General features: G+C 38.5%; 2 protein-coding genes across 2 annotated transcripts in view; both read right to left on the bottom strand.

The window, feature by feature from the left end:
* TMOD1 (tropomodulin 1) overlaps positions 1–296 on the bottom strand; it is a 109,593-nt gene extending 109,297 nt beyond the window's left edge. Inside the window, exon 1 of the mRNA XM_011993746.1 lies at positions 216–296. The gene's annotated coding sequence lies outside the window, so the exon portion shown is untranslated. The remainder of the gene's footprint in view (positions 1–215) is intronic.
* Positions 297–3,594: 3,298 nt separating this feature from the next.
* Positions 3,595–16,195, bottom strand: part of TDRD7 (tudor domain containing 7) — a 69,544-nt gene continuing 56,943 nt past the window's right edge. Inside the window, exons 14-16 of the mRNA XM_011993741.1 lie at positions 15,307–15,809; positions 11,220–11,380; positions 3,595–4,057 (exon numbers count right to left, since the gene is read on the bottom strand). Coding sequence (XP_011849131.1) covers positions 3,837–4,057; positions 11,220–11,380; positions 15,307–15,809 — 885 coding nt within the window. The 3' untranslated portion in view covers positions 3,595–3,836. The remainder of the gene's footprint in view (positions 4,058–11,219; positions 11,381–15,306; positions 15,810–16,195) is intronic.

Below are 16,195 nucleotides of genomic sequence, written 5' to 3'. Positions count from 1 at the left end.
GCGCCGAGGAGTCGGGCTGCAGCTGAGCTAGCGCGGGCCCCTGCCTGGGTCTGCGCTTCCCCGCTGGTACCAGGAAGAGTTTGAACAACGGTAGAGTTTTGTGGGAAAAGGTGGGCAGATTTGCATTCCTGTGGGGTCCAGAATTTAGATTTCGAGAATCTGAAGTCCCCAAAAGTGATGGACCAAAGCCAGCTAAGCGGCCGCTGCACCTTCACCTCTGATTGAAGCGCCGCTCCCTCAGTCTCCCAGCAGCGCGGCCAGGTGGGCTCTGAGTCGCAAGCTTTAACAGCGATCGTTTTGTCAACACGTAGTTCCAACACGCAATCGAATGCATTCTCTCTACACTGAGAGCGAGTGGAGTGTCTAAAATACTGATTTTAAATGACCACAACAAAATGACCACAACAAAAAGACCTACGTTCTTCAAAGCTTTTTTTTTTTTTTTCCCCCAGAACAAACCACTTTAGGTGGTTTATCCCAAACACAATTTTAAGTGTTTTAATAAACAAAGGGCTCATGCAAAGGAATTTATAAAGAAATAGGAAAACGTCTTATTTTGGATTATTATGGGAGAACTTTTGGTAGGATAGACCTTAATAAAATCAGCTTTTAATCCTGATGTATAGATTATTAATGAGAAACACTCATTAATCAAATTTTGTTTCTCAAGAAAATGAATTCCTCTAAAATCCTCACAATTGTAACAGAACGCTGTTTTCAAGGGGTATATGCCATACATTTTAAAATAAGCAATGATCTAATATTTCAGATTATTTTAAAACAGTTTTGTTGTGAATCAAACATATAGGAACATACAAGTTATGTTGTATGTGTAAACAAAATAAATGTGCAGCTTCATGACTTTTTACAACGTGAACCCCTGTGCAACCATCACTCAGAGAACATTGCCCACAGCCCAGAAGCCAACCTGTCCCTCCTGGGTCCCAACTCCTCTCTAAAGATGATCACTTCCTTGACCCTTATGGTGATCGTGTCCTTGTTTTTTTCTTCCCTCTGTAGTTTGTCTTCATTTATTCAAATCTGTTGTTAATCTGTGGTTTCATGCAGCTGTGGTTTTCCATTGTATGACTATACCACAGTTTTTCAAAAAAATCCATTTGACTATTAATGGGCATTTAGGTTGTTTGCAGGTTTTAGCTATTACAAATAGTGCTGCTGTGAACATTCCTTGTCAGAATCCTCCTGTCCACGCGCACAGCCTGCTTTTGGAAGTGCTGGGTGGTAGAGAAAGCCTAACCTCAACTTCAGCAGAGATAAGGCTGAACTCTTCCAAAGTCGTAGTACCATTGTACAGTGCAGTTTCTCATCTTCAACAACACTTGGAAGTAACAAAAATGGAAATACTTTAGAAATTCTGGTATGTGAGTAACGGTATCTCATTGAGGTTTGAACTTGCATTTCCCTATATCCTAATGGGTTGAGCATCACTTCATATTTACTGGCAATCCTCCCGCCTTAGCCTCCCAAAGTGCTGGTATTACAGGCTTGAGCCACTGTGCCCAGCCTCATGTTTAGGTTTTCTTTTCTTTTCCTTTTTTTTTTTTTTTTTTGAGACAGGGTCTCTGTTATCCAGGCTAGAGTGCTGTGGCGTGATCTCAGCTCACTACACCCTCTGCCTCCTAGGCTCAGGTGATCCTCCTACCTCTGCCTCCTGAATAGCTAGGACGACAAGTGTGCACCACCACATCCAGCTAATTTTTTGGTAGAGACAGGGTTTTCCACGTTGCCCAGGCTGGTCTCAAACTCCTGGCCTTAAGTGATCCACCCACCTCAAAGTGCTGGGATTACAGGCATGAGTCACCATGTCCGGCCAATGTTTAGGTTTTCAATCCACCTGGAATAGACTTTTGAATATGGTGTGAGGAAGGGTTCACATTTCATTTGTTTGTGTCACACTGACTTAGCACTAATTTTGTGGTTACATCAAGAAACAATTTATTGCTTTATTTTAAAAAGTAACGGAAACATTTCTAAAGTCAGTGAAATAGAAACTACCTTTTCCTAACTTGTAGACAATTTGAGGATTTTTGCATTTTTTTGGTTAGGGAATGAAACAATTATTAAAAACATAACAGTTTATTTCACTTAAACATTTCTGTGTTGGGATATTTTTATTTCATCATAAATGATTAATCACTGGCATTCAGTATTCCTGAATTTTGAATCACTTGTTGTAAATACTGAGTTTTAAAAAGCTAGAGATAATTTTGACATGTTTAAAATGAAAAACTTCAAACATCTGGTCTCTACCTTCCTCTTTCTGTTCTCATTTTTTTCTAGATTTTTCTCAAATAAAAACAAACAAATAACTTTGAGAATTTTTATTTCCAGCCTGGATTTTGCCCCTGAAGTTTATTCCACATTTCCAAGATTCTGCATATCTTCACATGGAAGTCTATTAGCTCAAATTCAGTGTGTTCAAAATCAAATTTTTAAGCTTCCCACTCCCCCACTCCATCTGAGTAAGGTCCTAGGCTCTCATACCTTAAGACTTGGCTTCACTCTTCCCAATTTGTATTTAAGCTGTCTAATAATTATAATGAAAAACTTTACAAGGTCACAACACTTTTTCTTCAACACCATTGCTCCACTCTTAGTCCAGGGCCTCCCTACCTCATCTCTGGACCACTGCTAAAGCCTATAACCTGTCTACCAATCTATTTGCCCATCAATTAGCAAGCACAAAAGGAGTGCCTGATGTGTGTAAGATGCCATTCTGATGGCTGTGGATGCTCAGACGGTGGTGTGCTGGAGAGCCTGTCATATGGGGTCTCAAGAGCTGCTTAGGTGAGTCTCTTCCCAACTCCACATTCAGTCATGTCATATTATTAGCTGAAAATCAACAATGGTGGGACTATTTACGATATGAGAATTTTCAGACACTACAAATCAAGGCTCAGCTCCCCACCCAACAGAACCAGTTGTCAAACATTTACCAGTATATCACTGGAGATGACTAAGACCTGTCCTTCTTTCAGGGGGCCATGATCTAGCTGGCATACTCGGTGCACAGACTAGTCATATATTATAAAGCACAGTGACATATGGGCACCAAGAAAGGCATGATCAAAGTACGATGGAGTAGAAAGGGGCACCAGAAAAAGCTTTATGGTTGGCCCAGGAGGTCAGGCAGGACACTGACAAGCAAAAATGATGGGAGGAGAATGAGATGCAGGTTGACAGAATGGAATAAGCAGGAGTTCAGTGACCAAATAAAGGTACAGTGTGGCAGGGAGTGGTAGATAAGGAGGTTGGGTAGGAGGACTGTGGAAAGCCTGGGTCCTAGCCGGACTCTGTGGGCAACGAGAAGAGAAGCCACTCAGGATTCAGGCTGAGGGTCACGCTGGTTTGCCTGGGCTGCTCCTCTAGAAATGCTGATGTGTTAAGACTCAGGATAAGTCCTCACATGCTTTGGGGATCACTTGCTTTGAGATACACTACTACATCAGGGTAGAGTTCAGTCGTAATAGTCTCAGCTTAACTGGAGAAGAACCCAGCTCTGCAAGGAAGACAACATGAAACGGAAGCTTTCATCTTAAGATCATTAAGCCTAGAAATTACCAGGTAGTCAGCTTTTATATTGATAAACATTTTTATTCTAATATTATAGTAATAATTCAAGTACAATTTTCTTCGAAAAGTCAACTCTGTTAAAACAAAACTTGTTAAATATCTTTCATCAAACATAAGCATATTCTTTTCAATCCCCCACAGCAGTCAGAGCCATGTAGCAGAGATAAGATTTTTTTTAAGCCTACTACATTTTGTTATTGCTAAAACATTTGAATTAGTTGTCAAGGTTTCAGAAGCAGTCATTAATTAACTTTTGAAAGCTCTATCAGATACTCTGACATAAAATCATGAATCCAGATATCAGTGTCTGGCAACGATGTGTCCACTAAATAGACCACTACTTTCCGGTCCCAAGGGTTAGCATTTTCAATGACTGTTTGCACCAGTGCCACCAGAGGTTTCTTCTCCACATGATTTCGAAACACCATCGAAGCCTCCTCAGACCACTGGTTGCACTTCACTCCTAGGAGGAAGACAGCAAGAGGGGGCAGTGAGGAGTCAAAGGAGCTTTTCTTTGATCCATTATGATGGAAAATTATTTAGTCAATCCAAAGCAGCTTAAGCATCCCAGGTTAGACTTGCCTCAACTGAAAAACGGTTACTGAACGATCTTAAACCACTCCAGCTTATAGTTTTTCTACTCTGAATGGAGTCACTCTGGAAACCTTTAACTAAAAAACAAGTTTCATTTGAGACTTAACATTGTATTATAAAATGAGGTAATAATGACTACTGCACAACCCCCATACATAAAGTATATGCATATTTAAACTAATAACAGCATAAAATGTATCATATTAAATGACATTTCTCTCATTAAAATTTTTTGTCTGATGGACCAAGTATCGTAAAAAAGAAAAAAGAATTATTGTATAATTCATTTACAGTATAGTTATTTAAAATTATACACAGCATCGTGGGAACTGAAAGTCAAGAGACTCAGTTACTATTCCCAGCTCTTCCTCTATCGGGTGGTGTGGTCTTGGCCAAATCAGCTGATCTCTCAGGCCTCACCTACGATAAAAGAACCTGGTTGGATCAGATCATGAGAAATCAAGTTAGAGAATTCTAAATTAGATTTTAAAACAAAGTTGGGACAAGAAAGTATATATTGGCCAGGTACAGTGGCTCATACCTGTAATCCCAGCACTTTGGGAAGCCAAGGCGGGTAGGTATCTTGAGCTCAGGAGTTCAAGACCAGCCTGAGCAACATAGCCCCAGTCCTGTCTCTACAAAAAATACAAAAGTTAGCCACGTGTGATGGCCTGTGCCTATAGTCCCAGCCACTCAGGAGGCTAAGGGAGGAGGATCGCTTGAGCCTGGGAGGTCAGGGCTGCAGTGAGCCGTGATTGTGTCACTGCACTCCAGCCTGGGTGACAAAGTGAGACTCTGTCTCAAAAAAAAAAAAGTATATATCTTTTAAGAAACACAATTAAAATTAAGTCCACATATACTGGATTACATAAACTGAAAATTATGCCCCAAAGTAAAGAAGGTATGGAGGTTTCAGACATAATTTTGTAAGACTTGCTATCTACATAGCAAATGGGCTAAATTCTTTGATTATTAATCTCCCACAAGAGAAGCCTAGAAATTTCATTTTATCTGCAGCAGCCCTGACAATCTTTGAGCCATGTTATTTAAAAAGAAAAAAGTAACCCATTGGTAAGGTAATAGATGATTCCACAGTATGGCTCCCTTTTAGGATTCAGAAAATTTTACGCACAGCCATGGTGCACTGATGCAAAGAATGCCCATGTCAAGGCCAGATGTAATGAAGCAACAGCTCACTGGGAACCTTGAGAGGGTGGGTATCCAGTGCTCCCATTTGTAAGCGGGTAAGGGGTAATCCCAAGGTCCCTGGAGAATCCTTAAAGCATTCCAATTTAAACACTCAGGACATTCCCATGGGTTCCACTTAGATTCCACAGAGCTCCTTTGCATCTAGAGATATTTCTAAATATGTCAAAGGGCTTGGCTAGGTGTGAACCAAGTCTACCAAAGTGATGACTCCAATGGCCATGTCACGACCGGTGACTTCCACGAAACTTCTAGTCTATGTCACTTCTCTCTAGTGGATGCCTATGTTGGCCCAAGAGAGAGATACTCTTTACCACACATAGTTTAATAGTTCTGGTACATATGATTTCAATTAATTATAAAATGGAGGTCCTCCCTTCAAAATGGATAATGTTATGCCCAGGAAGACTTTGTGACTTAGGAGCAAGTCACTAGGAAGAAAGAAGGCTTGGCAGAGGTGAGCCTAGAAAAGGAATTGAGGACATGGATGGGACCCAACAGCAACGCTGTTTCAGATGTAAGTAGACAAAGAAACTTTCATGCATTTGGACTATGTGTTTTAGTTCACAAGGCAATTTCATATTCACTTTTTCATCTGATCCACGTATTAGTTCAGTCACACAGGCAGGATAAGGATTTACTGGTAATTTTATAAATAATCATGGGGTAGGTTTAGAAGTTAAATGACTTGAATCTCGGCCTTTTGACTTCAAAAATCACACTTTTCATGGAGAAGGAAGTATACAGTGAAGAAAGGCACACACTGAAGGGGCAGAGTGCTGAGTTTAACGCTGTGGGATCTTGGACAAGATATTTACCTTCACTAAGCTGCTGTTCCCTGATGTGTATGATAGTTACAGTAACAGTACTTAAGCCTCCCAGCATGGGGAGAGTTCAATGAAATAAAGCAGTTGGTAGAACTCCTGCCTAACGATCTGGCATGTAAAAGCTTAGAAGTTGCTACTGCCTCTTTACAAGAAACAAAAAGCTGAACAAACAGAATATCAACAACTATTGCTAGGTCCATCAGAGAAGGAAGGTCACAAGGCAATTCACTGTCCCCAAAACCAGAGAGACAGACAGGAAGATACTGAGCATCAAAGCATACTACAGCAGAAACCAATGAGCAGACGCCTGGAAGCCGGAGGAAGGAAACCTAAACTGTAATTGACAAATTGCTGGGGGTACATGTAAATAAGTCTGAGAGTTAAAAACTCCTGGGGAACCCAGTTATAGGGCTCTGACTCCCACACTTTTGAGAGTTTTACCTCCAGAAGCACTACCTGGTACTCACAGTGAATATCAGGGAAAAATCACCTCATGCTTCCAGTTGGGGGAGAAGAAAAGGAACATTTTGAAATACACCAGAGCTTTTCTGTTTTTCTTAACAAGCCCTGTCCTCAGAAGAAACTATTTTACCAGAGCCTGACCTGCCAGGGTTTTATAGAGCTTAACCTTCCTGGGGGAAGGGAAATACCCAACTCCACTCCCCTCTAGCCATCCTGCTCCACCTAAGCTGGGGGGAAAAACCCTGAGGAGAAGTGGTGAAGTTCCCAGTCCAGGGGCACAGGCTCAACAAAAGACTGAGACCTAATCACAGGACGACAGAACATTCCTCACACCCTAGACACACATTACTGCTGCTACATTACAAAAGTCTTATTTACCCAGATTTCCTTTTACCCAATGTATCATGTCCACCTTTCAACAAAGAACTACAAGTGATATGGAAGGGAAAAAACACAGTTTGAAGAGACTGAGCAAGCATCAGAATCAGAGTCAGATATGGCAGGAATGCTGGAAATAATCAGACCAGGAATTTAAAACAACTATGATTAATATGTACCAGTGTTAATGGAAAAGCAGACAAAATTTAAGAACAGATGGAAAAGGGAAGCAGAAAGATAGAAATTCTAAGAAACAATAAAAAAGAAATGTGGGCTGTGTGCGGTGGCTCACACCTGTAATCCCAGCACTTTGGGAGGCCAAGGCGGGAGGATCACCAAAGTGGGCGGATCACGAGGTCAGGAGTTTGAGAACAGTCTCGTCAACATGGTGAAAAGCCTGTCTCCACTAAAAATACAAAAATTAGCCGGGTGTGGTGGTGCGCGCCTATAGTCCCAGCTGCTCAGGAGGCTGAGGCAGAAGAATTGCTTGAACTTGGGAGGCGGAGGTTGCAGTGAGCCAAGATTGTGCCACTGCACTCTAGTGTGGGTGACAGAGCGAGACTCTGTCTCAAAAAAACAAACAAACAAACAAACAAACAAACAAACAAAACCAAAAAGAAATGCTAGAGGTCAGAAACACTATAAAAGAAAATAAGAATGTCTTGGGCTTCTTAGTAGATTGGACTTGGCTGAGGGAAGATCTCTGAGTTCAAGGATATGACAACAGAAACTTTCAAAACTGAAAAGCAAAGAGAAAAAAGACTGAAAAAAAAAACAGAACAAAAATCTAAGATCTATCAAAGGTGTAACAAATGCATAATGAGAATTTCAGAAGGAGGGAAAGGAACAGAAACATTTGAAACAATAGTGACTGAGAATTTCTCCAAATTAATGTCACACACTAAATCATAGATCCAGGAAGCTCAAAGAACACCAAGCAAGATAAATGCCCCCACCCAAAATATATCTAGGCATATCACATTCAAACTTTAGAAAATCAAAGATAAACAAAAATCTTGAAAGAGGCCAGAAGTAAAAAAAAACCTTATCCATAGAAGAACAAAGATTCTTATCTTTGTTCTGACTTCTCAGAGAAGCATCTGACTTCTCAGAAATTATGCAGCAAGAAGAGACTAGAGTGTTGAAGGGAAAAAACCTACCAGCTAGAGTTCTGTACCTTATGAAATTATCCTTCAAAAGTAAAGGAGAAATATAGACTCTCAGACAAACAAAAATTGGGAGAATTTGTTGCCAGCAGACCTGCCTTGGAAGAAATATTAAAGAAGTTCTTCAGCAAAGGAAAATAATATAGGTCAGAAATTTAGATTGACACAAAGAAAATCAGAGAATGAATAAGTGAAAGTAAAGTAAAACTTTTAAATTTCTTTTTCTTAATTCACCTATTAGATAGGGTTTATTCAAAATAATAGCAAAAATGTATTTGGTTCTGTATGCGTGTGTGTGTGTGTGTGCATGTGTGTGCATATGTGCTTATATGTAAGTGAAGTAAATGACTGCAATGATACGGGAGCCTGGAGGAAGGAATTAAGATTATTTTGTTATTATACAGTACTCAGTACTTGCACTGTCTATGAAACACTGTAATGTCACATGAAAGTGGACTTGGATTAGTTCTAACTGTATATAGCAAACTCTAGCGCACCCACTAAGAAAAGGAAAAAATAGAGGTATAATTGATATCCTAATAAAGGAGAGAAAGTGGCATTACTTAAAATTCTCAATTAAAATCACAAAAAGCAGAAAAAGTGTAGAAGACAAAAATAAGCAAAGAACAAGGAAAACAAATAGAAAACAGTAACAAATATGGTCGATGTTAATCCTACTATAATAATAATCACTTTAAATGTCAATAGTTTAAATACACCAATTAAAAGACAGAGACTGTCAGAGTAAATTAAAAAATAAGAACCAACTACATATTATCTACAAGAAGACTACTTTAACTACAAAGACATATATAGAGTAAAAGTAAAGGGATGGAGAAAGATATACCACGTTAACACTAATTGAAAGAAAGCAGGAGTAGGTATATTCCTTTTAGGTAGAGCATATTTCAGTGCAAGAAAAGTTATCAGGGATAAAGAGGGGCATTACATAACAGTAGAGGGGTCAATTCTCCAAGAAGGCATACCAATCCTTAATGTACATGCACCTAACAACAAAGCATCAAAATACATGAGGTAAAAACAGATAGATCTGCAAGGAGAAATGAAAGAATCCACTCTCATAGGTAGAGATTTTAAAACCCCTTTATCAGAAATGGACAGATCCAGAAGGCATAAATGTTAAGTAAGGACATAGTTGAACTCAACAGCATCGTAAGTCAACTGGATGTAATTAACATCCATAGACTACTTCATCCAAAAGCAGCAGATTATACATTCTTCTCAAGCTCACATGGAACATTCACCAAGACAAACCACATTTTGGGAAATAAAACACACATTAACAATTTAAAAATAATACAATGTTTTCTCTTAGACCACAATGGAATTAAATTAGAAATCAGTAACAGAAAGATAGCTGGAAAATCCCCAAATACTTAGAGATTAAGCACAATTCTAAATAACACATGGGTCAAAGGATACATTTCAAGAGAAATTAAAAAGCATTTTGAGCTAAATGAAAATACAGCACATCAAAATTTGTGGGATGCAGTCAAAGCCGTACTTAGAGGGAAATTTGTAGCACCAAATGCATATATTAAACAGGAAGAAAGCTCTAAAGTGACTGGTAGGTCGCTTAGCACACCATAAGCGCCAATAACTCTTAGCCACAATGCTGGTGATGGGGATGATGGTGCCATGCACTCATTCTTCACAGAGAAGCCTTCTCTGGGGAGTATAACTGTCATGTTTAACAAAACATGTTGTTAGGAAAACCTGAACATTAGAAAGTGAAAATGAAAAAAAAAAAACACATTAAATCTGAAAAAGGTTTGAGTCTAAAGCAGACTAACTGGTGGTCATGCTACATGAAAGTGTTATTTTTTCTTTATATCCAATTACCATGGGCATTTCCTTTGAATTCTAGTAGGAAGACACAGAGAAGCTGGCAAATATTTCAAAATAAGGCAATATATAGCCTTCCAATAAAAGCTGGTCAATAAGTAAAAGAAGAACCTATATATACAATTTCTTTCACTGCTGACATCACATCACTTCTGTCACTGTGTTCCACATATGGGGCAAGGTGCTGAGGACTGTGAGCAGCAGCAAAGGTATCAGGGAGGCACCCCTCAGCAATTTGGGCCTCAAAACCCTCTGCTAATGCTACAGGCCTCTGGGCTGAGCTTCATCCAGCTGCTCATGCTACATAATGGTAGGGTGCTCACAGGGGAGCCATCAACAGTTGCACTGCTTTCCCAAAAGGTAAAAGGGAAGTCTCATTAGACCACATTACAAAGAGGTGTCATTGTATGCCTGTTAAATTGGTTACTCACATTTTAATGATAATCAAGAGGCTGATGTGAATGTGGTGAAATTGCTCACTTGTATGCTGTTAGTTGTGCTGCAGACTGGAAACTCACTTGGTCATGAAAATGGTCATATATTCCATGACTCACGAATGTTTTAAGATTGCATAATACTCTATCATGTATTATAATTTATGCAATAATAATAAAGTATGATCCTCCTATTGGTTATTATAATAGGTTGTTTCTATTGTTTTTTGGTTCATTTTAGCTAGTATAAAGATGCAGGGTTTTTCTTGATATTACAATAAAAATGTTCATCAAAAGGGAAGTATTGATTAAATAGAATTTTTGCATCCATTAAAAATAAGTAGGAAAACCATAAAATCACCCAGAAAGTCATTAGAAAACAATACTAGATGAAGAAAAGCAGAATGCAGTATTATACCTGTACTAAGATTACAGCTTTAGAAACATACTCATGCTTGAAACCAGAGACTGAAGGAGTAGGGAAAAGAGAAACAGCAGATATAATGATAGAGCATGACTGTAAGAGATCATTAAAATTATCTCCATTATGGTTGCAATATTATTAGTACAAAAAAACAAAAACCCAACATATCTAAACTCAAGAGGCCAATGATTCAGTACATGCTAAGTACCCAGGACAAAATGACAATATTGTATTGTTGTAGCATGAGTTCAGATCCCACAGAAATTACCTGCAAGTTGAGCTGTGACTGCTTGGAAGGGCAGCTTTCGGAACATGTCCACTAGGGGCTGTACTTTTCTTATATTGACTAATTCGTGTTTGCCATAATCCAGCTCATACACAGACACCAGTCCATTGGTCAGGATTCCTTTTAAAAGCACCCTGTGCCACCTAGATATACATTAGATTAAAAAGGAAGAGAAAACACATAAACTCAATACCTGCTTTAAGGGCAAGAAATATTTTATAAAAAGAAAAATTAATGCAAATTATGTTTATCAAAATTTAAAACTATATTGTCAAAAAAGTTTTAAAAGCATTTCCTGCTCCTTTTTCCAAAGCTTACTATTCTCTGCTTTGCCACTGTCTTATTTGATAGAATTTGCTCATTCAAGAGACTTTTACGGGCCTCATGGAGTTAGTGAAGGAAACAGACACATGAACTGCCAACCATCACTAAGTAGAATGAAACAAACGCCATGGAGGATGACCAGGACAAAGCCAGGGGATCCCTTCACTGAAGGAGGGTGGACAGAAGATGGCCACATGTTTGGATATGGTACATGCTTGGAAGATGGAAAGAGAGAGGCAAGCAGGACCAGCTGGGGATGAAGAAATGCTTGAGAAGAAAAGCACAGAGGACTGGAGAGGGCATGGTGTTTTGGAGCAGAGCAAACCTTCCAGTATGGTTAGAGAGTGGAATGCATGGAAGAATAGAAAAGAAGTCAGACTAGGAAGGCAGGCTGGGGACAAATCAAATAGGTTTTGGACAAAAAAAGTTTGCAATTTTAATTATGACAAGTAAGGACATTAAAAAAAGAACATAACACAGGATTCAACCCACCACCTAAAATAAAGAACCTGGAAAAGGTAGAGGAGTATGAAGGAAGTGAAGTATGGCTTCAGATCTGGAGCTCAAGGCACCAGAAGGAAATCCACAGGAATCTACTTAACCCTGCTGAAACTACATCAACATCATTAAAATGAGAAAAACCCAGACTTCAAGGTTAATATATGAAAGATCATTTTAAAGTCCTACCTACATCAACATCATTAAAATGAGAAAAACCCTAGACTTCAAGGTTAATAGATGAAAGATCATTTTAAAGTCCTATAGTCTCAAATACATGATTAAAAAGCATTACTACATGAAGGAAAGGAAGATTGTTCCTAACAGCTAAAAGAAAGTGTCTATGGAGGTGGTCTCTGCTGCTAAATGGCGTCAATTGGCCTCCAGTTGAGGTGGCATGGTCAGTCATTCTCTGGAACAGGTTTACTAACCATAAGCCAGAAGCTCACCAGAACAGCAAGCCCTGTACCACAACACACTTCTGGACTGGGGTTGGCTGGAATGGACTTTTTCTCCAGCGCGTAAACCCCTAGTATAGGAAATCCATGCAGCTGCTATAGGATGAACTACAGAGAAGCCCCAAAACAAAAAGGTCAGCTTTCAACACTGTGACTGGGGGCTTCTGAGGGAACTCCAGAAACTTTCAGACAGGCTCAAAGTGCAGCAAGCAATACTCCATGGGTCCCAGAGACAATTGGGACACAGAAAGGATACATAATATGTACATGAGTTTTGGGGGCCAAACAGACCTGAATTAGAGTCCCATCTGGGCCATTTTCTAGTTGTGTCACCTTGGCTCTTTATTTAAGCTCTGAGCCTTGATCATCTCATGTTTAATATTTAATGTAAATTCACTTACAGAAATAATATATGGAAAGTGCCTGGGACATTACTTGGCTAATAATAGGCACTCGGCAAATGGTAGTTATCATCATTATTATTAAAATGAAGACAAGGTACTATAAATAAGAACTTGAGATCAAACTGAAGAGAAATTTTCACATGTGGAAACACTTTTGGTATAGGTTGCTAATTTGTGTAAGCACAAAAGGAGGTAAAAACACTTGGTTTCCACCAATAGCATCATCTTAATATTGTACAGGGCAAATTGGTGGTGGTCTGTGTTTTTAGTCTATAAATAAGTGGTATAGAGCAGTGAAGAGAGAGTCACCAGCAAACTGATGTGTTGTGTTTCTATTTAGTTTTCAACTTTCAAAACTAATGGCATAAGTGAAGACTTCAGTTTTGACTGGTTTACTAAATTTCAGTACCAGCATCACCTGGAATTTGTTAAAAACAGATTCTGGAGCTCCACCTGCAGAGATTCTGATTCAGAATGCCTGGGTAAGGAAGAATAATCTGCATTTTTAATAGGTTTTCCAAGTTGTTCTTATGCTGAGATAGATTTGGAAACCGCTATAATAAAAATATATATCTAAAATTCCTCAGTCTTAACTTACCATAGTTGGGAACAAGGTTTAGTAAATAGTCCTGAGTCTTAAGAAAAACAGAAGCTCTAAACATTTCATACTGATTCAGTTCATGAAGTTTTTTAAAAAATCAGATTATCTGTTTTTATATACAAAACATCCCTGGATTATCTGGGGCAAATTAACTAAAATCCAAGAGTCCTGGGGCAGAATGGTTCAAAGACATGGAGGGCAGAGTGGGGATTGTGAGGGCCCATCCAGTTGATGTGTTCTCCTTCCTACCCAACCCCTTTCCTCCAAGGAGGATCTCCTCACCTGTAATCATCATTAATCTGCACCCCCAGTAAACGATGAACATTAGTTTGGTTTTTAACTGTGATTGAATTATCTTACAAAGAGTTCTGATTGAGGCAAACCTACACAAACTGAATTAAACCTATTTATGTTTGTGGTCATAAATAACACAACAGTAGAAATGGCTTTTTAAAGAAGAAAAGCTTATGACATACAAGTGGTATGTTTTTCAAAATGAGAGCTATTATACTCTTCACTTTGAGAGTTAAAAATTAGTTTTTTTCTTCCATGAAAATGACAAAACTTTATACATGCCTATGTTTGCTATCTTAAAGAATTAAAACATTTCATATAAAAAAAGCAGTTTGACCTTTTAAACAGAGTTTTGGGGTGTGTGTGTGTGTGTTGGGGAGGGGTGACTGTTCTTTGTGTTCAGCATCAACAAATAAGCTTGTTCATTTCTCCTAAGTAAGCTGGCAAAGGAACAGGATGGGCATTGTGCCATTTCCCAGGGCTTCATGGCCTGAGTGGAGAGTGGAGAGTGGGGTGTCTGGGCTTCACTTGGAGGAAACCAGCACATCCTGCAGGGCTTTGGGGAGCAGGGGTGTGGACCCAAATGTGAAAATATTAGAAAAAAGAGTGAAGTGCTAAAGAAATGTAAGAGAAAGTATGTTCTCAAAGCCCTAAGGTCAAAGAGTAGTGAAATAAGCATTGTTGCTCCTTATGAAAGATGGCACAGATGCCAGGATGCAGCTGACAACATAAAGCAAGAGTCTTGCCATCTTCCAACAAGTGATTTTTCTTCTAGGAATCTCTCCCATAAATAAATAATCAGAAATGCAAAGATTTACATTCACTATTATTTATAATAGTGAAAAATATAAGGAAAAAACCTTACATAACAAAATAGAATGGTAAGTAAATTATGATTTCATTGGGAGAAGGGAATTCTGCATATCATAATTAAAATAGCCATTATAAAGGTTCCTGAAGAAATTTTATCACATGGAAAAATGTTTACAACATAATGTTAGGTGAAAAAAGCAGGTACAAAATTATATATACTAATAATATACCAACTATATAAATATGCACATATAAAATTAGAGGAAATACATAAGTAGTTTAACAAGTGTTATGTGTGGGTGGTTGATTTTAATTTCTTATGCTTTTTTATATTTTAAAAATTTTCCACAATATTTTTATTTTTAAAATAAAAAGTCATTAAATGAAAAAAACCTGGTTATTTTCCAAATAAAAATATTTTTCTAATAGAAAAATAGAAAAACATTTAAACATTCATTTTAGATATATAATTGGGTTTTAACAGGAATATGGCCAATAGATTTTTTGATAAATGACATCATCTTAAATACTAGAAAATCACGAAACTTACTGGGTTTGTTTGACATTGAAAATTCCCATTAGTACAGTTCAAAGTCCCCCTGCCTAGATTAAGACTCTGGCATCATTTTACACATTTTTCTTAGGAGTAGAATAAAATGCTTTGTCCAAGGACCTACTTATTTTCCACTTTTGCAGCATACACTTGGTCTTTCTCCACTGCTATGTGGCGCTCTTCAGACACACTGTAATATAGAATCATCTCTTCCATCAGAACTTCCAACTTATGTATCTCCTGCCAAGGCTGGATGACAAAGTAGCCTGGGTGACAGGCCACAGGCACGTACACATCCATGTGTTCCCCTGGCTTTGATAAGTGGACAGGAGGTGGCAGTTCCTCCGTGGAGAAAGAGCTCGTGTGGTCCACCATGGACTTTTTGATGACATCTGTTAGGTTCTTTCTGAAATTCTCTCCAGTGTTGCCCAACATGGGCATGTTGCCATTTTTGCTGTCGGGAGAGCCAGCTCCACTGGATATGGCACTCAAAAACACATCCTTCTGATGCTTCCACAAGTCTGCATTTGTAATCTGGCGATTAATACTGCGATGAGGATCAGGGAAGTTCTTAGGGGTAAATAAATAAACATGTGCGATCCCTCTGGTTTCATCCACTTTTGTAACCTTTGGAAAACACAAAAAACAATATTAGAAATACAAGTTCACATTAAATTTTGAGAGGCAGTTATAGTAACCGTAATCATTAAAACACAGCATTTTGCCAAAAACCTTGCTAAAATCCATTTTATTTAAGGAAAGATAAATGATGACAGCTTGGCAATGAATGGACTCTGAAGTCAAAATAGTCTAGGAAACAGTGCAGCCTTATGGAAATAAAAAATTTACTAATCTTTAAAAAGTCTGAGAAAACTTTGTAACTTGCTACAGGTCATTATCATTGAGAGGAAGGGATTCTATGTATCATGATTAAAATAGTTTAATGACATTTCAAAATACTTAAAGTAGAAATTATAAGTATGACGAACCCCCACGTACTCATCACCCAGCAT

Source organism: Mandrillus leucophaeus, unplaced genomic scaffold (assembly GCF_000951045.1).
Source record: "Mandrillus leucophaeus isolate KB7577 unplaced genomic scaffold, Mleu.le_1.0 Scaffold433, whole genome shotgun sequence".
In the NCBI taxonomy this organism is placed as follows: Eukaryota; Metazoa; Chordata; class Mammalia; order Primates; family Cercopithecidae; genus Mandrillus; species Mandrillus leucophaeus.
The sequence above is the reverse complement of the archived record's forward strand: the minus strand, read 5'-3'. Positions and strand labels throughout refer to the sequence as shown.